The sequence below is a fragment of the Hippopotamus amphibius genome, chromosome 1, assembly GCF_030028045.1.
Source record: "Hippopotamus amphibius kiboko isolate mHipAmp2 chromosome 1, mHipAmp2.hap2, whole genome shotgun sequence".
NCBI lineage: Eukaryota > Metazoa > Chordata > Mammalia > Artiodactyla > Hippopotamidae > Hippopotamus > Hippopotamus amphibius.
Genome location: NC_080186.1, coordinates 39,088,899 through 39,114,169, shown reverse-complemented (window position 1 = coordinate 39,114,169; position 25,271 = coordinate 39,088,899). Strand labels below are relative to the sequence as shown.

Genomic DNA, 25,271 nt, shown 5'->3' with positions numbered 1-25,271 from the left:
TTCTTTCAGGCTGTTGGCATTAATTTAATAAAGTTTATATTACAGCTGTCAGAGTCAGGCCTTTTAATTAAATGATTCCGAAAAAAAGAAAATCCAAGAAATTCATTTAGTTATTCAAAAGTATGTCTGGGTATGTTATTAGAAGTGCCAGAAAGAAAAAGACTGCTTTCCTGCTTTTTTCAAGATCATTTCCCTCTTAGAAGACAAATCAGGCTATCTTATATGTTTCTTTAAAACAGGAAGTTTCCCCAGCTTCCCAGAAATATGTGTTTCTTTTCTAGTAAACAATATCCTAAGGTAAGATACTCTCTGATAATAGTGCCTACTTGAGAAGCAACAGTGCAGCTTCAGTACCCAACATTATTGTACGAGTCAATTCTTAATTCAAAATAAGACAAATTCTTGTTATTTTGAAAGTGAAGTAAATTTTAGGCCCTCAAGGTTGCTGATGCCAAATAGCTTTCAAAAATCCAGCAGTAAGACACTGCTGTTCTGTCCATCCAACCTACTCACTCAAAAAACACTGTTGCCAATATAAAACATAAGTAAAACAAATCACTTTTTTTCTCCAGTAGTTGACCATCAGCTGTTTAAAGTCCATGTAGGCAGATAAAGATTTTCATTACCTCATTATTACAGTCAAAAAACAAAACGAAAGATACATCAGCTTTCCCATCCATGGTCTTGTTCCAGCCTTGAAGGTTGTCTTGATTTCTTGGAAACCCGTCAATCAAGAATTTACTTTTCTGAGCATTGGCTGCCATTGTCTGATCCATTTCCTAAAGGAAAAGGAAGATTTAATTTCAATACTACATTAACAAAATGCAATTTCTTAAGCAGGGTGGCATCTATATGGGTATGTTTTATTATTATTCTTTAAATCATAAGCGTGGAGGGTGCACAGGAAAAAAAAAGACGAAGGAAATAACATGTTTGCCTTGAGTTCGTAGAGTTACGGGTATGTATCCCTCCCCCATTTTATACACATACACGCAATTTTTTTCCTGTAGTTTTAAACTTTTCTATAGTAAACATATATTATTTTCACAAAGTTATAAACAGCAAAAAGAGAAAAATAAGCATTAACCAATATTTTTGCTCCAGCCACTAGAGACCCTTTGTCTTCCCTTTCCTCTTCCCAAGTCATTTTGCTATGGTAGGAAGTATGCTGCTTCTATAGGTACTCAGATTCTCTGCAATAATTCAAGTCCAACTGCAAAAAGTTTTGGACATATAAAGAGATTGCTAGCATTAATTATTAGTGTAGGAGTCAATACTCTTTTTTTCTTTTTAACTGAAGCTAATTTAAACCTAAATGCCACTGGCTACCCCAAAACACACTAGCAAAGGAAACAATACATTCAGAAAGATAGCAAGCACTGCACATTTCACCATCCTCTTCCAAAGTCTGAATTTAGGTAGAATGTGGAAATATGTGAATGGGAGATGCAGATCTCAAATCTCCAGTCCTTACCATTATCAACCACCATGGGATAAGCACAGAGGCATGACTTCGACAAACTCCAGAAGAGCCTCTACTCTAAAGCAAACTGACATCCAGTTCCCTCAGTGCTAAACTTTCCTAGTTCCTCAAGAAGAACAATGGCTGTCAGAATCCCTAATTCCTTTATCTGAGGGGTGGCTCTACCCCAGCATCTAGCTTCTCCAACATTCACAAACTTTCACAAAATGCTTTTGGGCCCCTGCTATAGCATTTCTATCCCAAATATGGTAGTAGAAGATATCTGAAGAGGTACATCAATATTCTACTCACTCAATATACACTCATTCAAGGCCTACCATCAGGGAACATGAAGAACAAGGCCACGGCCCCTGGGGGGCTCACAGTCCAGTGGGTAACAAGTATGTGTAAGTAAATGTGCTAAGTTCTATACTGAGGTATGCAAGGAAGCTGTGATAAAACAAAGAAGCAAGCACAAACTACTTGGGAAACTGCCAAAAGAGTTTTACCAAAGAAGTGGCAGTGGAGCTGAATTCTGAATAATGAAATGGCAGGCAGAGACAGGGACCAAGGTACGCCAGATGGTGTCACCTGGATGTTAAAGGCTCAGCAATGAGGAAGCATAACAGCTTTGATGAATCTGAAATAAGCTGGTAGAGGTGAATCTTAGGATGCATGCAGAGAGTGGCAGAAGATGTGACTAGAAAGTAGATAGGGCCAAAATTAATGAAGAACTTGTTGTATCACAGTAAGGATCTGGTTTTATTCTGCAAGTAATACAGGACCACTGAGAAATTTTAAGCACTAGAAGAATATGCTCCCAATACCTGTAGAAAAAAAAAATCACTCTGCACCATGAAGGATGAATTAGAAGGGGAAAAAAGATGGATTAAAGGCAAAAGATTAATGATAAGGCTCTAGTGATGGTCCAAATAAGAAAAAAAGAGGATCTGAACTAAGATAACAGTAGTAATAGAGGGGGAAAATAAATAAATAAACAGAAGAGGATAAAGAGAAAGATAACTGAAGGGATCTGCTCACTGAATGGATTTGGGAAAGTGTGGAAGAGGTGGAAAATATAGGATGGCTCCCAGATTTCTGGCTTGGGCAGCTGGGTAGATAGTAGAACCATTAACCAGGAAAGGAAATAAAGGGTGATCACATTTTAAATGATATAATCAGTCTCTGACATGTTGACTTTGAGACACTTGTGAGACATTCAGATGGATGCCTAATAGTTAGAAATATAGGTCTGGAGTTCAGAAAAATGATTTGTGGTATAGATTTTGGCATCAACACAGTGAAAACCTTGGACGTAGCTAACACCTTCCAGCAAGAAACATATAAAATAAGAGAACCAAAGATGAAACCCCAAGAAGCAACATGGTTTAAGAAACTTGCACAAGAAGAAGAGTTATCAAAGGAGACTGAAGAAATAGCAGTCACTGAAGGAGGAAGAGAATCAAGAGAAATGGTGTCACAGAGAACAAAGGAGGAATGAGTTTCAAAAAGACAGTAAGTTAAAGGCTACAAGAAAAATGACTAAAAATATCCCTTAGATTTGATAAAGAAGGTCACTGGTAATATCAGCAAGAATAGTTTCAATGAGATGGAAATAGAATCTTAGTGCAAAGAGCTGGAGTAGAAAATGAAAAAGCAAAAAATATAGACTACTCTTTCACAATTAAGCATAAAAGTGGAAAAGGGGCATTAAATCCAGAGAATAAGGAGAGAGCATTTAGTTACTCTGAATGGAAGCAGGTTACTCCAATCTCTGAGACAAGAGGCAAGAATGTATGTGAATGAGCCACTCTTAAAGTTTCTCTGGTTCCAAACAGGAGCTCATATATCTCTTATCCACCAGGCTTCAACTATTTCTTGCTCTTCCCACTCTTCCATTTCTCCTTCACATTTCTTACATGTGGAAATATCTATTAATGGCTATAATCTTGGGAATCTACAGTGGAGAGTTACCATGCAGATGTAAGGTATCTGGTTTTTAGATGGGACCTATTTTAGTTTGATAGCTGTTAGTTTCAGCATTTCACACTAAAGATGGTGATGCATGCACCAGAAAAGGAAACATCAAGACTGAAAGAATGGCAACAATGGGAGGGTCATAAGGAGAGAGGGAGGGAGGGAGGGAGAGAGGGAAGGAAGGAGGGAGGGAGGGAGGGAAGGAAGAAAGGGAGGGAGGGAGAAAGTTTGGAAGAAAATGGGCAAGGGAAAGGGAAAGGAGGAGGGGAAGGAAGAAGAGGAGAGGAAGGAAGAAGAGGAGGAGAGGGAGGAGAAAAGGAAGAAGAACTAGAAATGGAAGGAGGATGGATTGTCTGCATGTTAGGAAGGCTCAAGTGCACACACATGAATGTTCAGTTGTAGCTGATCCTAGATCAAGGTAGAGAATGCTTCCTACTGTCCAATTTCTTCCCAGGTGAAACTGGAATTTCCAGTTCTGCCATTCTCAAACACCAAGACCACCCTCCACAAGCAAAAACTTCAATACTCTGATTTTTTTCATTGCTCAAAGGAAGAGCAGATTTAATTTCTCATTTCCTTGTTGGTTTAAACTGGTTGGCATTCATACTCCTTACCCTCCTTAACAAACTGATGGTTATCTCAACTGGCACAATCTTTCCATCTTTAATGTACTTTTCAATGAGTTCTCCATACTGTGAATCTGGGTTCTTCCTTTCATCACGAAGAAGTTCTCCTGCAGAAAGGTGTGTGTAGCCATATTTCTGAAAGAAAAAACACAGAGGAAGGAAATCAAAACACATTCAACCGGTGACAGGACTATTGTTTTTTCCCTTCATGTTAATTTCTATATTCTAATTTTTCTACAATAAACAAGCTTTGCTTGTAAAATAAATAATAAAAAAAAATTGAAGAGCAATTTCTTACCATCCAGTTTGCTTAAAAAATATCCTTAATCTACATAGGGCATGGTAGCTATAATGTTCACAAATCATGCAATCATCCCAAGATTTATTTATTTAAGGCATTAACAGCTTATTATATTCCTTCACAAGCACAAAGTTTAAATGTTATTAATAATGTTCAAAGAAATGCCTAACAAAAATCTATATAATTCAAGCCAAAACCCCCAAATCTTACCACAGTTGGCTGTACTTACCTTCTATAAAATCTTCCCTTCCCTTCCTTAAACTCAACCCATCTAAACTGAACTCATCAGCACTTACATAAACCCCATTCTTCTGTTGTGTTCCCTTTCTCAATAAACAGTACAAGTCCTACCCCTTCCATGAAATTCACTTTCCTGACCACCCTGGAGAGTGGACACAATCAAATAGTGTCTTAGAATATCACTGTCTCTCTGTCTAAACCACTGTCTTCCTTACCACTCTCAAAAGTCCATTTCCTACCTCTCTAGTTGTGACTAGAGAGGTCTCATCTGTAAAATGGGAATATAGATACCTATTTTACAATTTAGCGGTGATGACTAAATGAGATAATGTATATAAAATGCTTACCAGGGGCTTTCCTGGTGGCGCAGTGGTTAAGAATCCACCTGCCAACGCAGGGGACACAGGTTCAAGCCCTGGTCGGGAAGATCCCACATGCCTCAGAGCAACTAAGCCCATGCGCCACAACTACTGAGCCTGCGCTCTAGAGCCTGTGTTCTGCAACAAGAGAAGCCACCACAATAAAAAGCCCACGCACTGCAATGAAGAGTAGCCCCACTCTCCACAACTACAGAAAGCCTGCACGCAGCAATGAAGACCCAATGCAGCCAATAAATAAAAAATAAATTTAAAAAAAAATTCAAAATAAATAAATAAATAAATAAATAAATAAAATAAAATGCCTACCAAACAGGCTGACACATAGTAGGAGCCAATAATAACCTCCTTGCCATCATGAAGATACTTAAATAATCTGGAAGCAAGTTTGAATTATATACACAAACCACTTTTTATATTATTATATACATGCATGTGTAAATGTATTCACTTCAAAGGTTTTGATAGAAAGATCAATCAAAGGAGATAAGACAGTAGATATCAATACACTGTGAAAGGTCAGCAGAACAGTAGTATTATGACTGTGATGATCATTACTATTATTAAAGATTTACAAATGATGTATTAGGTCAGGGTATAGGGTAACAGTTGAACTAAGTCACATAAGATGCTACAGTGTTATTCTGCCATGTCCCCATGGTTAGAATGAAAAAACAATACAGATCTAAGAGACAATTATGAATACTGAAAAGCTTCTTCCTCCACATGAACTTGCACGTTCTCTTGTATTAAATCAAGAGAACTATAAAATCTATTTTCAAAATAGATTAAAATAGATTATTTTTACTCTCAAATATCAGGATACTGAGATCTATATTCAATGTTCAGTTACAACAATCATCTCATCCCAAATCTTAAGACTCCCTAAATGAGTTTTTTATCTCATTCATAGTAAGTGTACAGCAAATATTTGATAACTTCAATTTTATCTTTAATTTCAATGTTAAGATTTGAGGCAGCCCACACTCCCACCCCTCTTCTTCCAAAACAGAATGTTTTAATTGTACATTTTACAAAAATTAACTCTTTCAATTACTTGGGCGATAGTGAGTTCTCTCTAATCTCTCTGGATATAAAGTTTGCTGAGAATAAACAAAAACCATAGTATCACTCATGTCTCTCTTAGGCACACAGCTCTATCCATTAGAAGAAATGATCAAAAGTGTATTTAGTTGCTGTAATAGGCTTTTAAAAACACGTCCATCATTTACAGAAAATGGAAATAAATACAAAAGAACTTAATTATTTAAAATGTTACTTTAAAATTTTTTTCACACCACACCATTTTTAAATGCCTACTTTTATCACCAAGTATACACAAACTTTTGAAAGATGGGTATGGAAAAGACTATAAAAAACGATATGTGACCTACTTTCCCATTTACTATGTACAATTTTCAGAAAGCATGTTGCAACTATTGCCCACAAAATTTTACAGCAGCTTCATTTCCCACTGCTTACTTTGGCTCCTGCTTGGAAGTCTATGCTTGCCGGATGCTCTCATCTGGTCTAGAGATTATAGCATATGGTAATATTGAATAAGTACAGAGACAAACAGTACTAAACAATGGCAAATGCTCAGTGAAACACCACCAATTCAGACTGCTCTGTACAGACTGCCCTGGCTGTATCAACAACATATACATTGAGAAATCCACCTAGTAATTTAGAAATTAGTACATACACAGTTTTTCCTGACATCAAAGAGCTCAAATCTGCAAGCTTATATTATATTACAGTAGGTTCTGCCATTTCACTTTTTTAAAAGAGAGACTAGCTGTAAATTGCAGAAGTATACAAATGATATGTTTTTAAAAAATTATGCAGAAAACCACCTTATCTGCAAAGTTCAAGGAGATAAGGAATTAAAATAAATATAATCATGTCAAATCTATATGTCTTTCTATTTCTCATCCACATTTCATTTTTTAAGATCCTCTATTTACCAGTTACTTTTTCATACTATATTTTTCTTCAGGATTTTGCTGAAGCTTTCCTCTTACCAGAGTTTCTACAACAAAAAAGCAACTATCGCTTATGCACTAGTTATTATGGTATTTAATAACAGTCAGACTTTAAAGAGCATGTTTTCAAAGCATTCTGCTGTCATTAAGCAGTCACTGATGCCAATTTTGAGGAAAGCAAGAATGGATATTTCCCAGGCTCAACCAAAACTTTTTCAAATTCTCTGAAATTTCCTAGCAATTAAAATCTAGTGGGTCACTAATTACAGTCTTAAGAGCAACATTCAAACCACAGCAGGTTATAAATACTATAAACTATAATAACTACAATCACAAGCTACTATTCAGCTAAAAATAGCAGTTTTTCCAGTAACAACTGTATAAATTCAATTTATTTAGCGTAATTGTCTAAATTTTTTACTTTCATTTTCTCCTTTAAGAAGCTGAGAAACAACTCAATAACTTCTACGAATCAGACACTAAGATTTGGAGGGAGGAAAACGCACCATGTTCTCAACAAGTACAGAACAGCACTCAATGTTACTACAACTAGGCAAATGTTGACAATTTTATGGTATCAAATCTCAAATTATCTTGCTAGCTTCCCTCCCTTCTTAGAAATTTTCTTTCCTTCTTTCTATATTTAGGTAATGTCGTTCTATGTGAATAAAAACAACAACAAAAACAATCAAAACCAAAACAATAGCAAAAAAAAAAAAGAGTTCAAGGTACAAATGGTGCGTAAATGGCAAGTCTGTGGGGGCAGGAAGAGACGGAGCCATCCACTCACCAGTTTGGCACTTGTTGCAAACAATAGCTTTAGAACTTATTACAACATCCCAGCAACACTTCATGTAAGGCTATCATTTATTTCAAAGGCATTTCCAATAGAACTTTTTCCAATTACTCTGAGATGTCTGATAAGCACTTTCATCATCAGAGTAACATTATCTGCCAGTCTTAGATTTACTTTTGACTGTAAGAACTGCTGTACAGTGCCCAGATGTTTAAAATTGGTCAACTATTTAGGATTCCTTCCAGTGTTACCCACAGAGGGTTAGAAAAAGGATTTTTCTTATAATCACCATTATACAGAGGTTAGGAAAGAAAGGAAGGGAGGGAGGGAAGGAGGGAGGGAGGAAGGAGGGTGGATAGAGAGAGAGAAAGGGAGGGGGTAGGGAAAAGAGGAAAGAAGGAGGGATGGAAGGAAGGAAAGAAGACAGAGTGACTCTATCCTGTGGGAGAAAGGCTAACTATAATCTCTGACTTAAATTGCTAGCTGATTTCCAATGTCATTTTTAGTCCGCCCTCATTGTATTTCCAAATGCATACATCACATTTGACCATGCCTATTTAATTACAAATCTACATATTAACTATAAACTATGAAAGTTATAAACCAAGCTAAATCTTTTCTTAGGCAAAATCTTTAACAGACAGGCTCCAAATTAACATGAAGCATATTTCCTTCTCCAATTAAAGACTGATAATTTGGGAGAGATAAATAGGTTATATTCACAAAGGATGCAATAGTGACTTACATATTTAAAGTGGGTGAGCCCTTCTATTAATTAATAAAGTCAATTTTTCATATTTGCACTAACTTTTCCTAAGGAATTCAGTCTTTACCAGCACTGTCTGCTTGGAGAAGAAGAGAGTCTTCAGAGGCAATGACAAGAAGGTAGAACAATAAATAAAACTTAAAGAAAGGGTCATTTAGAAGCCACAAAACAGACTGTTTTCTCATTTGTGTAGGCCTCAATATCCCTCTAACATTTTGCAGAAGGCTTCTCAGAAACGTTGAGGATTCTGGCATCTGATTTACATATCAAATGGCTCTTATAGCAACTGTGAATTGGAATTTTCACACTCCAATTTCTTTCCAGTTGTTCATTTCCAGTATTTTTATTTCTTTAAATTCATCTCAGCCATTCTGAATCAATCCACATTCCCTATATTAGAAAGGGATGGAAAACAGTCAAAGATGAAGATGAGGCCCCAGAAACCTCCAGGGATTCTAGGAGCTCACAGGCAATAATTTGAAGATTTCCAACATTAATGGATAGGCACAGAGGTTTTGTTAATCTTAAGAAACACTCATCTCATCTTGTTAATTAAATGATCAATTCTTATAGTCACTGCAGAGCCTACATGCAACACACTCACATCCCTACAACACAAATATTGTTGCGGGCGGTCTAAGAGCCTAAATTCAGTTAATTCAATTTCAGTGAGAATACTTAGAGGATATACATCAAACCAGTCAAACGAAGCCCTAGCCTCTACTCACCTTATGAAAGGGAGGTTTCTAAAACACTAAGCAGACCCAATGGTACTTATTTCTTATTTTTTTTTTAAAAAGGTAAGTAACATTAAAATGAGAATATCACTTACCCAAGGAATACCGAAAGTAAGAAAGTCACCCTAAGAAATAAAACTACTTGGGAATACACTTTGTAAAGAGCCTCACCACAAAAGAACCACAACATTTTAATAGCTTAGGTTCTCTTTAAGAACTAGAGTTTATTTGGATTTACCAATCAACACTTGAGAAAAATGTGCAAAGAATACCAAACTCTGAATTCAATAATATATGCAAATGTAAAATATGAGTATCTGCAACATTATCAAACAACACATTTAGAGAAACACGTAGGCTTCAGCAAGGATCAGAAGAGCATAAGAACCTTGCATGAAGTCACATACTTAGAAAACTGAAAGAGAAGCTGAGATAAGGTTTTATACCTAAACTCTGTCACAATCCAGTGTGACTCCAGGAAATTTATTTAACCTTTCTTAGATCTCAGTTTCTTCATTTGTAAAATACCTATACTACCAGAAATCATATCTGTACTACATTACACTATCAGCCATAGCCAAATATCATTATTAGCTGTTAAAACTAAGCATCTCCTGAAGAACATACTCCTAAAAATGTGGTCTACTAGATTCAAAACCTACCATGAAAGCTCTCAGGTCAGGGAGGAGTTAGACTAACTCATACAGGCTATTCCTGGAGCAAAGTCCAAGATAATCAGTGGCTAAACTACAAATTACATACCAATAAAAGAGCAAAGTCAAAGAATAACTACAGAACAAGGAAACTATGATACATGAAAATTCAATTCACTATGCAAATACCCTCAAACACACAGGCTCCAAAAACTGGCATCACAGATGTATTTGAGTACATTAAAAAATTTATAAAAACAAGATTGTATTTACCTTGCTTACTATCTTCTTATAAACAAACAGATCAATAGCCTTCCAACCAACCAGCAATGGCTAATTAGAAAATATACATTTTAAAAGATCCTATTCAAGTCAACTGTACCTCAGCTTTAAAAATCCTATTCAAAACAGTACTAATAACTTAAATTTAGGGGTAAATCTAAAACTAATACATAAGAATTATAAGAAGAAACTAGAAACACTTAAAATCAGTATCATAAAAAGAAGGCATTCTATGTTCCTGGATAGAAAGATTCAATGCTGTAAATATTTAAATTTCCCACAAATTAATCTATAAATTGATTGCAACCTCAATCAAAATTCAACTGGGATTATTTATTTTTTAATGAAATGATGAGTTGATTCTCAAGTTTATCAGAAAGGGTAATAAATGTGAGAGAATGTCCAAACTCAGAAAATAATATTAACAACTACAAATGGGAACTTATCCTACCAGATGGCATAAAATACTATAAAGCAATAGTAATTAAAACAGTATGATACTGGTATAAAAATAGACAATGGAACAAGGAAACTCAACAGAGTCCAGAAACAGACCCAAGCATAAGTGGGAATTCAATAGGTGATAGAGTCCTCATCTAAAAATCAATGGGGAAAAGATGAACTATTTAATAAATGATACTGGCTACCCATCTGAAAAAAATTTAGACTTCTGCATCATATTATATGCAAAACTAAATTCCAGGTAAATTAAAGTTCGAAAACAACATAAGCAAAAAACAAAAACAAACAACAACAACAACAAAACCCCTAGGACAGTACCGGGGAAAATAATCTTGAGATAGAGTTAGACACTCCAAAACAAGAACCAAAACAGCTAAGATTTATGTTTGACCACATAAATAATAAAAACTTCTGAACAAAGGAAGATATCATAGATATAACCAAATGACAAGCAACAGCCTAGGAGAAAATATTTTCACCATACAAAGGTGACAGGGTAATACATGTTGTATATAAAGAGATCCTACTAACAAAGAAAAAAGCTCAACACACCTACCTACTGTATAGCATAGGGAACTCTTACTTAATGCTCTGTGCGACCTAAATGGGAAGGAACTCCAAAAAAGAGGGAATATATGTGTACAGTAGAAACTAACACAACATTGTAAAGCAATTATACTTCAATAAAAATTAAAAAAAAAAAAGAAAGAGAAAAAAGCGCAATACAAAAATGGGCAAAGGATAAGAACAAACAATTCAAAGAAAATAACAGATTCTCAACCTTACTGGTAATCATGAAAATGCAAATTAAAGTAATGTGATTTCATTTTTCACCCATCAGATTGGTTAAAATAAAAAGACATATTTGGCTATGGCAAGGATGGGGGGTGGGGGTGGGGGAGAACCAGCATCCTGACAGTTGGTGGGAGTGTAAACTGGTTCAGCCTTTTTAGAAGGCAATTTGGCAGAGTCTAGCAAAATTTAAGTTTGCATACCCTTTGGCTCAGTAATTCCATTTCTAGGAGCTGTGCTACTGAAATAGTTGCACATGTGCTCAAAGACATATGTACATGACTATTTACGTCAGCACCATTTGTAAACAGAAAATCTAAATGTCCACAAATATAAGATTAGTTAAATAGGTTATTGTATGTATTGTGAATGGAGCAGAGCTATCTGCATGTTCTGATATGGAAAGCTATCCAGGATATACTGTTAAGCAAAAAAAAATGCAAGGCACAAAACAATAAGCAACGTTTGTGTGCATGCATTTTTATCTGTGTATAAATACATCAAAAAAGGACCAGAAAGCCACACACAAAAACGCTAGTAGGTGATTACAGAAGGAGAGTAGGCTACGGTTGATTAAGGAGAACTTTCACTTTTTACTTTATGTACTTTCAAACTGTTTGAATCTCAATGTAGATGGATACATACAAACGTTTAAAATTTTTGATTTAAAAAAAGCAGATATTCTATCCACACATCTCTAAATGGCAAACATCACAAAGCAAGGTTGATGATTTAAGTGTTTTATTAATATTGAATCCTAAGAGAACAGCAAAATGAACAGCCTTACATTAGGAATAAAAATCCCTACAAAAAAAACATTATCTAATTTCAAGAAAAAAGAAAAATAGTACCTGCACAATCGCAAACTTATTTAAAATTTAAACTAAATCATTGCAGAGGATAGCAGCAAAAATCAATTCAAATGTTTGGATAAGAATTTCTCTGGAAAGTGATCCATTCCCTAAACAAAGGAGAAACAAAAGTATAATATAGCAACACAGAAACACACTGCCTGGGCATGAAGTCAAGAGTTATAGAAGGAGACAGAAAACAGCCCAGTTTTATAGCCTAGAAACAGATGGAAATTTAGACACACACTCAGTTGAGAGGATCCAAGAGGCACAGCAGCAAAAGTTTAAAAGGAAACATATTTCAGCAAAGCCTTACTCTAGACACTAGAGTTCAAAATTATGAGCAAGATGTTCTGGAAATGACACCTCCATGGCAGACAATGTACCTACACTACTTATAGTCTCCAGAATGACCCCTTGGAGCACTTTCAGAACTTTATTGTACCAACCTCTCTCAACTGATTTTTTTTCAAAAGAGAAAATTAATCTATCTTAGACAGCAAAGAATCATCTTCATTTTTAGTCCATCAACCTGTGCTAATAGGAGAAAGTGTGAGGAAAATCAATATTTGTCTTTAGAAAAGAAGTACACATTAAAAAAAATTTTTGGTATAAAATTTACCTTCATGATTACATTTTCCTCAATCTAAAATTAAAGTCAGTCTAAGAATATACATTTCTGATGGCATAGCCATCAAAATCCTAGCTCAACCTGGGATTTAATGCTGACCATAGACAACTGTACCCATTTATATAATGTAGAGCAGAATATAAGGGATTCTTCGTTCTTGATTAGAATCTAACTTCTTCACACAAAGGAAATATCCTAAAAAGTGATAAGCTTATGGGAAATTTTTATGGAAAACTTTCTTTCCTGCCATGACTACACAACAGGAAGAATGCTGGAAACCATTTTGCAAAATGGAAAACCTCTCCCACCTCTCTAGTCTGACTTAACTTGGACCCAATTATGCCCTGGAAGCAGTCAAGGAAATGACAAGAATCTGTCACTCCCACTCTTCCTTTCCATTCACCACTATCCCCTCTCTCTTCCACCCTCAACTCTCAGTCCCAGGCACAATACAGACACTTACCAGTTACACCTCTTCTACAGTTTTGGCTTCTCTTTATCAATCTTTTAATCTACACTACAGGCAACTGAAAGCATACTGTATGTTCTAAAGTGCAAGATATTAGATCTCATCAAAATTAAAAACTTCTGTGCTACCAAGAAAATGCAAAGACAACCCACAAGATGGGAGAAAATATTTACAAATCATATATCTGGATAAGGGACTTGTACCAAAAATATACTTTTAAAACTTTACAACTTAGTTATAAAAAGATAAATAACCCAAATTTAAAAGTTGCAATTAAAATACAATATTCGGGGTGGGGGGTGTGTGTGTGACAGACCAAGGATACAGACAGACATTTCTCCAAAGAAGACATACCAATGGCCAGTAAGTATGGGAAAGTTGCTCAACATCATGCAAATGCAAATCAAAACCACAATGAGATACCACTGCACACTTAGTAGGGTGCTTATAATCAAACAAACATAGACTAAGTGTTGGTAAGGATAAAGAAACCACACATCACTGGTAGGAACGTAAAATGGTACAGCTGCTGTGGAAAACAGTTTGGGGGTTTCTCAACAAATTAAACAGAATTATTATATGATCCAGCAATTCCACTCCTAGCTACATACTCAAAAGACTCAAATAGATGGTTGTTTACCAATGTTCACTGCAGCATTACTCACAATCGTGGAAGGTGGAAGCAGCCTTCATCCAACAACAGATGAATGGATAAACAAAATGTAATATCAATACATTACATACAATGAAAAATAATTCAGCCATAAAACAGAATGAAATTCTGATACATGCTAACATGGATGAAACCTGAAAAAATTATGTTAAGTGAAGCCATTAAAAAAAGGACAAATACTGTATGATCTCACTTACATGAAGCAACTAAAACAGGCAAATACAGAGGCAAAAAGTAGATTAGAGATTACTAGGGGCTGGGGTAAGAGAAGAATGGGAAATTATTGCCTAATGGTAGAGTTTTTGTTTGGGGTGATGGAAAAGTTTTAGAAATAGTGGTGATGGTTGCACCACACTGTAAATGCCATTAATGCCACTGAATTGTACACTTAAAGTGGTTAAAATGGCAAATTTCATGATGTATTTTACCACAATTAAAAAAAAATTAATAACATGAATATACCAAAATCACTGAATTGTACACTTCAAGTGGATGAGTTGTATGGTATGTAAATTATATCTCCAAGGTATTTTTTAAAAAACACAGTATTTCTGAAAAATCAGAAACAAAATTTCCAAAACAAGGAATCAATTAATTAATATATGTAATCTAGAGTATGATATCATTATATAGATTATATGGTAAAAGTACATTTATAAGCATGGTAATATGTTTGTGATATTATAAGTAAAAACCAGGTTTCCAGAGTATAAGCCTACTAAACAAAAACAAAAACAAAAACTCTGGGAAAATATGTCCCAAAATATCGATTAATGGTGGTTTTCTCTGGATGGTAAGATTACCACTAATTTTCATACTCTTCTTTTTACTTATCTGTATTTTCTATTTTTTCTATAATGTATGTGTGCTATTTATATAATTAAAAAGTAATGAAAAGTAAAAGTAGGCATATCTTTAATAACATGACAGTTAGGGTACATATACAGGCTTAGCTTATGATACTTAACCGATCATTGGGTCATTAGCTCCATTTGGCACCTAGTAACCTATTTTGAATATAAAGAGCATTTATACTATAAACTTTTCCTTAAATTCACTTGCCCTTTCTAGGATTTTAAAATCTAAGTTAACTCCAAACATTTTCTCTAAGTAGAAAGACCTTTCATATTCTATAGACTTTGGCATCCTGGGTTTTTAAAAATCTGTAAACTGATTAGTGTGGGTAATCATTTCCTTATGCTGTAGTAAACAATGCGAATACAATGATCCCCCAGACTACTTTAATCTAAATTACTCTTTGATCTCTTTACTGCAAAACTTTCTAAACTACTGTTATCCTTTACACATCTACCAAGTGCCATGTACTGTGCTGAACACTGTAGAAGCATTATGCTAGTTCATCTTTGTAACAACCCAGTGAAGCTGGCATTATTATCATCACTCTACAAATGAAGAAACAGAATCAGAAAAGTTAAGCAATATAGCCATAAGTGGCAGACTAAGATTCAAACCAACATCTGACTTCAAGGTCTACATTCTTTCTAATACTATGCTATATTGTAAGAAAGCTGGCTCCAATATTCCGTTTCTTAAATATTTTTAATTTTTAAAAATTCATACATACACAATTGTTCTATTTCAAAAAGCTATTCATTTTCCCACCCTTACACATTCTTTGTTACCACTCTGAAGTTCTATGTAAACATGAAATTCAGTGGGAATTTATCAAATATAACTCCTTGGTGCTCCCATTCATACCACATAGAATGGCAAAGAAGATACACATATTCATAGTGACTGGATAATATGCCTCTTGAATGTGACTACAGGATTACAATACTAACACTGAAGTCTCAGTATACTGATCTATTTTAGGGCTGGCAAGACCACCTACTTCCAAACCCCTCATTTTACGAAAGGGGAAATGGTGACAAGCTAACTTGCTTATTAGTGGAGAGGAAACTGGCACTTGAACCCAGGTCTCCTGACTCTCAGTGACTATTATTCCACAGTGGGCCTCTGAGGTAATTCCTAGGTGATAGACATGGAGATACAATCTTGCCGTCAAGCTGCTATGGCCTGTGCACGACTGAATCTGCTGGTGGAAATTAAAAGGGAGACTCCAAGTTGATGGACTCTATCATTTTGTTGTATCCTAGCATGGAGATGAGATCAGGAACTTTATCCACACACAGAGCCCGGCATCTCTGACCCACCATTCTGCCAGATTCTGACCATCCTTGTTTCATTTGCTTCATTCTTGTCTTTCCCCACTTCTGACCCCATTTCCATTTCCACTTGCCTCACCCAATAATCATTACATAAGTAGCAAAGAAAAATTTCCAATTTAAAAACCTAAATTAACCATCAAGTCAATTCCCAATTATATAGTAAAACATCTTCTGGGCTGTCTCTTTACTCCCAGTAGATACCAAGAGAACAGAAATTCTTGTTATTATCTACCTAAAATATACTTAATATAAAGGCAAGTCCTATAGGTTAAGTTAAACACACAGAACTTTCCAGTGGCAAACATCAATGACATACATCATGGAAGTTCCAAACAGGAAGTGAGCAAACATGCATTCTTTTGTGGAGCCCCAAACTGAGCCCATTTAATTGCTTGTTGGTATACAATACACCCTAATGATGAATGGAACCAACTTACTATTCTTCTGGAGATGACCGATGGAAACCAAGCATGGAACAGGTGTTTTTTGGGGTCCCAGTTCCTTAAAGTGAAAGTTTCTGAGAGTGGTACATAATAACTGGGGCTTCTTCCATTACCAAAGTGCTGTTTGGTTAGCTTTGTTCGCCAAGCAGAAGAAAACTGTCAGCAAACAGTATGTCCAGTCACACATGTTCTCTATTAAGTTCTAAATGCTCTTATCACATGTTTAGTCTGTAAAAATGTTCTTAATTTAACTGAAATGTTAGAGTAAATACATTTTCATATGGCAACTGGTCTAAAAGTACTAGCTTTAAGGTTAACAAGAGTCAGCATGATCAGGCTAACATAACACAAAGAATAAGACAGTTATCCCCTGTCTCCACCCTTTCTCGCTTATCTGATCTAAAAGTCCCACTACTAGAGTGGTTTCTCTGAAATGCTCTGAATTTCAATTTCTATACATATATACACACACACACACACACACACACACACATACATATATATATATGTAATTTTATTATTATTATTTAATGCATGACTGAGCTGGCCAAAAATTAAAAGAATAACTCAAATTCAGATAAATCAAGAAAGCACAAATCCAGAGGAGTGAGAGTGCTGGAGATGTGGCTGCCCTGGGGACTTTCCCCATCCCCAAATCACAGGTGGCTAGAGCCTGGGATTTAACAGGCCACAGAGCTGGGAAAGGAGACAAAGACTGAGGCCAAAACAGGATTGAAGGTCAGATCAACCAGCTCCACACAAAGTCAGGACCTCTGAAGAATGATACCCTTGGTAATTGAACTAGGAAAAAAGTATCCACCAAGCAGAAAAAACAGCAAAATTTCCTAACCACAGGCCCATACTGATTAAAGAAACTTCTAAAGGATATACTTCAAGAAAGACAATGATCTCAGAAGATTTGAGGTGCAAAAAATAAATGGTTAGTAAACAAAGCAGTGTGTAAGTTATCGTAAACAAACACTTGTCATACAACATTAACAGGTCATTTGTGGAGATTAAAAAAAAAGTCAATATAGAATTAAAATCCAAAAAATCCAGAATAGGATAGAAAATAGAGTTGTGTCCTAAGGTATTTGTATTGTTTGGGGGAGGGTAAAAGTAGTAATATTAGACTTAAATAATATGTATACTTAAAATTTCTAGGGTAACCACAAAAAACAGACTGCATAGCTTCCAGAATGGGAAGGAATAAATCAGGAGGGAAAAAAAACTTAAGTAAGTCAAAAGAAAGTCAAGGCAGGGTGGCAGGAAGGCAGGTAAAATTAACACAGAAAAAGTAAGATAATGATAATAATAAAAAGAACAGTTAACATTTATATAGGACTTACCATGTGCCAGGTACTGCTCTAAGTAGTTTACATACACTAGCTCATTTAATCCTCACAACACCCCTCTGAGGTAGATATTATATATTATTATTCCCATTTTACAGATGAGGAAATTGAGACGTAGAGAGACTAAACGTTTGCGAAGATCTCACACATAGTAGATGTTACAATAAGATTCAAACCCAGACATTCTAACTCTGGAGTCTGAATTCTACATACTGCCTAGTAGACAATACACTGGTATGACACTTTGACATTTGTTCATGTCCTTTCAAATCAATTTTTCTTCAGTCTAACAACTAAGAATGCCTACCAAAGTGTAGCTATTTACGCTGCCCAAGACATTCCCTTCATTGACTATTTTAGGATAAGCATAGACTAGGCAAGGAGGGAGATGCTAACATATGTGAAGTGCCAAAGGCACTGCACATTTTGTTACATGGATTCTCTTGGCTAATCCTCATAATTACCCTGTAAAGTAGATTAATATTCCAAATTTTCAGGGGAGAAAACCAAAGAGCCAAAAAATTTAAATAACTTACTAAAGGGCAGAAATCCAGGTATGACCGGCTTCAAAACCTACTTAACAAACATTTACTGAGCATCAATTTATGCCAGACGTTGTACTAGACACTACAGATATGAGAGTAAATTTAGAAATTTAAGGTTCTCATCCTTATGGAGCTTATGGTCTAATGGGAGCAACAATGCAATAATGATAAAACTAAAAGTGAACTACAAACCAATAAACGTTATAAAGGACAACAGAATTTAAAAACTGATGACTATTATAAAGGACAAAAGAATTACAAACTGATAGATGTTTTAAAGTGCTTTGAGAGCACATAATAGAGAATCTGACCAATGTCACTGAGGAAATCATTTTTAGCTCATGGTTCCCAAGCTGTGTGCCACAGTGCCCGGGAGCACTGTGCTGAATTCACAAGAGTGCCTTGGGTTTACATTTTTAAGGGAAACAGCAATACTGGGCATCTATTAGATATCACGTGAACGATCAGCTCAGGGTAGTTCACAATTTCAACTTTAGATCATGCACATTCTTTTCAAAGACATCTTTGTGATGCTGACTTTTTGGTGGGAGGTTACTGTGATAAAAATAAGCACCACATGAAAATTAATGTGGAAAAGGAAATGAGGATGGAAGTGTCCAATTTGATTACAAGGTATGAGAAACTGGGCAGTGCCCAACAGGTATTTACATCCCATTAGTAAGTGACTGTGGTTGCACAATTAAAGTTGCTACTTTTTCTTTTAACTTACATGCACTATTTCTTCAAACAGCTACTAAGTTGCTAGAGAATACTTAAATATTGTTTGGATCCAACTACTTAATAAATATAACTGTTAGATACTTATTTTGGACTAAGGTGTTTGCGAAAAAAATTACTGAGACACTAAGGGCACCATGAACTGAGAATGTTTGGGAATCTCTGTATTTAGCTAAGATCTGAAGGATAAGTAGGCATTTCAAACACCATGAAGTAGAATGAACAAATGACAGGGTCCCCATCCTTGAAGACATTACAACCTAGTTAGGCAGGCAAAACTGAAAGATGAACAGTTTTTTGTTGTTGTTTTGGCCACACTGTACGGCTTGTGGGATCTCAGTTCTCCAACCAGGGATTGAATCTGGGCCATGGCAGTGAAAGCCCAGAATCCTAACCACTAGGCAACCAGGGAACTCCCAATAAACAATTCAATGTTAAACTTTAATACTTGCAAAACTCTATCATATCTTTTCTCATGAAATTCTATTAAGTATGTGTCTATCTCCACTCTAAATTGAGAGCCCCAAGAAGCCAGTATCCCCCAACACGGAGCAAAGACTTTGCATTTAGGAAGTGTTTTCTCGGTCAGTCTCACTTGTGTCAGTTTACTCTCCTTAGGCTTTTCTCAGAATTGAAACCTCCAACTACCCCTATGCAAGGGTAGATCTGCTTAAAGTGTTCTCTACTCCCTGCCCCCCCCCCCCCCCCCCATCTCCTGGCTGCTCCTTTCCTACTGTCCTTCAAAACTCAGCTCATACATATCACTGCCTCCCAGGAAGCCTTCCCTGACCCACTGGGCTGTAATTTAAATGTCCCTTATCTAAATGGTCTATTTGGTATATTTGTACCATAGGACTTAGCACTCTGTCCTGTAGTAGTCACTGTTTAACTTACACATCTCCCAGCTCACTGTAAATTTTGACAGCAGGGTCTGTGCCTTACTCACCTTAGCAACTATCACAGTGCCTAGCTCTCAAAGAATGTTTTCAGAATAAATGACAAGTATGGGGAAAATTTTTTTTAAGTCTAATTATGTCTTTCACCCTAATGGACTTCTTGGAAAAAAATAAGTAATTTACTGAGAAAAACTGTGAAGAGGAGATTAACAAATCTGCAAAAATTAAAATGACTGATAATCATCTAGTGCTAGTAAAAAAAAAAAAATCATACAACAGCTGATAGAAATGTAATTAAGTATAATGTTTTTGAAAAGTAATCAAATAATTATCAATTAAAATTAGAAATGAATTTATCTTCTAACTTAGCAATCCCTCTTTTAGGAATCTTGCTTGCAAAAATAAAAGCATCCATATGAAATATTATATTTACACGGAAGTTTATCAAAGCACTGCTTGCAATAGGAAAAGAATTCCTGAAAACTACCCTGAGTGTCCATCGATAGTGGGGAATGGTACAACTATGCTATGGTAACATCCATATTATGGACTACTCTGCAGCTACTAATAAAAAAGAGTCAAGTCTATGCGTGGATACCTGAGAGGATAGCCATGATACGTTCAGTACAAAATAGAATAATCCCATATGGAGGTAGAAAAGGTAAAGATATGCATTTTTATTTGTAAAAATATCGAGAAAGAGTTAATACCAGGCAGTTAATAGCACTGACCTCTGGGTTAGAGGTCACCAACAATTATGCATTACTATTGTAACTTAAAATGGAAAGAAAAAAATGAAGTTTTCAAACCTTAGAATAGTAAATAATCTGAACATATTCTCCCCTCCTCCAAATTCTTAACAACAACAACAACAAAAATCCCACATTACAATTACCTTTAATGAAAGGGTGGTGCTTTGGTAAAGCCGAGGACTCTGTGGACTCTCTTTCACAGATAATTTAAACTTTCCTTTAAAAACAAACAAACAAACACAGAAACCCAACTCTATCTCTTACACCAGCCTATCCCACCAAGAGGAAGAAGGCCTATTCTCAAACAAGTTTAATGTCCGGTGGATCTTTCTATCTAGTGTCTCTAATGAGTGGTAGTCTGCTTTGGGGATTTCTAATCATGAGCTTGAAAATTCTAGAATGCGCATCAGATTTTTACAACTATACCATTTATTCACTGAGAGCAAACTGAAGTGTTAAGTGAGAAATCGGAGTAAGACAGGTTTCAAACACTCCTGGTCCTGAAATTGGGAGCACTAACTGCTACTTGGGCGCCCCCTGGGGACAGAATTTTAATTTTTTTTTTACATCTTCAGGATAAACTGCTGTGCTATACAAATATTCATTCAAAGCATACTTATTAAGCGCCTATTATGTGCCAGGCACAATGTTTAACACTAGAGACAAAAAGATAAATAAAATCAAGTTTCTTATTTCTACATACTTAAAGTCAATATCACTCAAAACTTTCTAAGCACAGCAGGTAGATACAAAGTATAAGTTACCCATACAGGTCCTGGAGGAAGTTAAAACACAGAAGATGATAAAAATTGCTTTTGTGGTGCTACAGAAAGCAATCGGGCATGGATATAAGCTTCAGCATAATTTGTTCATTTAAGCAAAATGTCCACTGTCTTTAAAAGAGAGTAGGTTTAAATATCCCAGCTAACACACAAAATTGTGGTTGATATTTTCAGACAAGTTTAGGTTACAGCACCATAATTTTTCTTGGGCCAAAGCAATACAAATAAAGCTTAAACTAAAAAATGTAAAAATGACACGATATCCTCCATCATGATTTTTTAGTCACAAGTTATTCCACAATAATAACTCCACTCTGAATACCTGACTCTTGACTGCACTCATTTAGAAAATGGCTAATGTTCAAAAGCAAATTGAGTATGAGAAGACACAGACTTAAAAACAATTAGCTAGAAAATAAAACAAAACTGAAAAAGATCAGTTCAAATAAATGAGCAAAATTCAACCTCAAAGCCTTCTTCAAATCTTTCCTTTCCAGTTCACAATACTTTCAGAAGATACTGTATCAGAACTGCTTTTTTTCCCTCAAGGTCTGGGAAAGCAAGTAGCAGAGGCAGGATTCACAGCCAGAAAAACAAAACAGCTTCCTTCTGGTGATACCCTCATCCATTACTGCAATGTCCCAGGACATTAGAGGGCTAGATATTCTCAGGTTCTGCAGCAAGGGCCCCAAAGATGTACTTCTGGCAGCCTGAGTTGGAAATTAATGTAATCTTCCCAAAGAAACAATTCTATTTCAGCCACATTTCAGGTACCCTGTGAGCTAAATTAGCAATGGCATGATAGTTGGGGAATTTAACCTTGATTTATATAACTTTTCCCTACAGACAAAAAATTAGTTCCAAAAATTACAATTGTTTGGGATTCAGCTTACATTTGCCGGCATGATAAAACATTGAGTCAAAATGCAAGAGACTCACAAAAGAAAAAAACAAAACAAAACAAAAAAAACCTCTGACTTAACTGACCACAGATATTCCGTTGTTTAATTCCGTGCTAGAAGATAGCAACTGCTGAATTATAAACTATTTGGAATTGAAAGATAACAGTTTAAAAGAACTTAAGCTCATATAATTGTTGAAACCTTAATGAATAAGATAATACATTACAGAACATATCTCATCATGGAAATCTTATAATTCTTAATTAACAGGTTTAAAATATTATCAGCCATTACTGAACAGAGTAAAGAGTAAATATTAGTTACAGAATGTGGAGATTATTTTTAATCCAGTGGAGTAATATAGATATCACTAGTTTGGGTGTGGACACTTAAAATCACATTATGATTCAGAAACAAAATATTTAAATGCATTCAAATACATAGATCATGTGGAATAAGGAGGGAGGGAGGGAGGCTCAAGAGGGAAGGGATATGGGGCTATATATATAAATACAGCTGATTCACTTTCTTGTACAGCAGAAACTGGCACAACAGTGTAAAGCAATTACACTCCAATAAAGATCTGAAAAAATAATAAAATAAAAATAAAACAAAAAATACATCAGTCATAAACGAATTTTTAAAAAGTTAATACTACACTGTACTTCAAAGTAAAAAAAACCAATCTAATACATAAAGAACAGGAACTCTAAAAGAGAGGAAAAAATTATTTGCATCTATGTATGCCAGATATTTTACCTCATTTCATATTCACAAATACCATACCAGATAGGTATTATTTCTCTCTTTTTTACAGAGGAACCCAAGCTAAAAGTAACTTCTGTGGGACTAAAGAGAGAGTAAATGGAAGAGTTAGGGCTTGAACCCATATCTGTTTGACTCTAAAATAAAGTCTTTTCTCCCTCAGAATGGGAGAAAATATTTGCAAACAAAGTGACCGACAAGGGATTAATCTCCAAATATACAAACAGCTCATGCAGTTCAATATCAAAAAAAAACACAACCCAATCAAAAAATGGGCAGAAGATATAAACAGACATTTTTCCAAACAAGACATACAGATGGCTAAAAAGCATCACTACATCATCACTAATTATTAGAGAAATGCAAATCAAAACTACGATGAGGTATCACCTCACACTGGTCAGAATGGCCATCATCAAAAAATCTACAAACAACAAATGCTGGAGAGCATGTGGAGAAAAGGGAACCCTCCTACACTGTTGGTGGGAATAGGTGTAGCCACTATGGAGAACAGTATGGAGATTCCTTAAAAAACTAAACACAGAGCTACCATATGATCCAGCAATCCCACTCCTGGGCATGCATCTGGAGAGAACCAGGATTCAAAAAGATACATGGACCCCAATGTTCACTGCAACACTGTTAATAGCCAGGACAGGGAAGCAACCTAAATGTCCACTTACAGAGGAATGGATAAAGAAGATGCAGTGCATATATACAATGGAATATTATTCAGCCTAAAAAAGAATGAAAGAATGCCATCTGCAGCAATACAGATGTACCTTGTCATTGTCCTACTGAGTGACGTAAGTCAGACAAAGACAAATATATGATATCGCTTATATGTGGAATCTAAAAAAGTGGTACAAATGGACTTATCTGCAAAACAGAAAACAGAGTCACAGATGTAGAAAACAAACAGGTTATGGTTATGGGGGGGTGGGGGATAAATTGGGATATTGGGATTGACATATACACACTACTGTATATAGAATAGATAATTAATAGGGACCTACTATATAGTACAGGGAACTCTTCAATACTCTGTGATGGCCTATACGGAAAAAGAATCTAAAAAAAGAGTGGATATATGTATATGTATATGTAAAACTGATTCTCTTTGCTGTACACCTGAAACTGACACAAGATTGTAAATCAACTACACTCCAATAAAAATTAAAACAAAAAACAAAAATAGTCTTTTCTCCTTCCCCTATTATGCTATTCACATGTAAGCGTTATGCCATATATACAACAAAAACCTGAAACCATCCAATTGCTACATCTTTTAAAAAGTAAAAAGAACCAACAAAAATAAGGAGAAAAATATCTATGTTTTTTGGTTGAATTAATTCCACTTACATTCCTACAAATGATCAACAATTATTAATACAGCTATAAAACACATAATGAAGATGTTACCCTCCGACTTTTTCTGGATGCTCTTTAGAGAATAAAATATAGAACAGGAGTGGGTTGTATGAACCTAGGAGAGGAGTAAAATCCCAAAGCTAATAAAAGCCATATCCTGGAACAAAGGAGGAAATTGTTTTACAAGTTCCGTGTCAAAACTTTCTTTGGTTACCGAGTTTCACAAGGATACTTTGGTGTTTTACAGCACTACTGGTCCCCTCTTCTGTTTCTAGGTATCTTGTTTTCCTTATCTCCCAAACATTCCCCCGATTCTCCAACAAGCCTTTCACCCACACTGCAGCTAACCACGTTATCTGTTTGAAAATTGTTAACGGAATTGAACCATTAACATTATCACGTTTTGGGGGGAAAAAAAACCCAAAGTAAATAACACTATATTGGCAATGG

The 25,271-nt window shown here is 35.5% G+C and overlaps 1 protein-coding gene across 2 annotated transcripts in view; it reads right to left on the bottom strand.

Annotated features, from left to right (window-relative positions):
* Positions 1-25,271, bottom strand: part of CMPK1 (cytidine/uridine monophosphate kinase 1) — a 30,297-nt gene that overhangs the window by 3,962 nt on the left and 1,064 nt on the right. Inside the window, exons 1-3 of one of the 2 annotated variants that reach the window (XM_057710146.1) lie at positions 4,954-5,106; positions 4,054-4,200; positions 627-779 (exon numbers count right to left, since the gene is read on the bottom strand). In XM_057710146.1, coding sequence (XP_057566129.1) covers positions 627-779; positions 4,054-4,200; positions 4,954-5,064 — 411 coding nt within the window. In that variant the 5' untranslated portion in view covers positions 5,065-5,106. Of the gene's footprint in view, positions 1-626; positions 780-4,053; positions 4,201-4,953; positions 5,107-25,271 lie in introns of those variants that run through there. The other variant, XM_057710140.1, reaches the window with a different exon arrangement.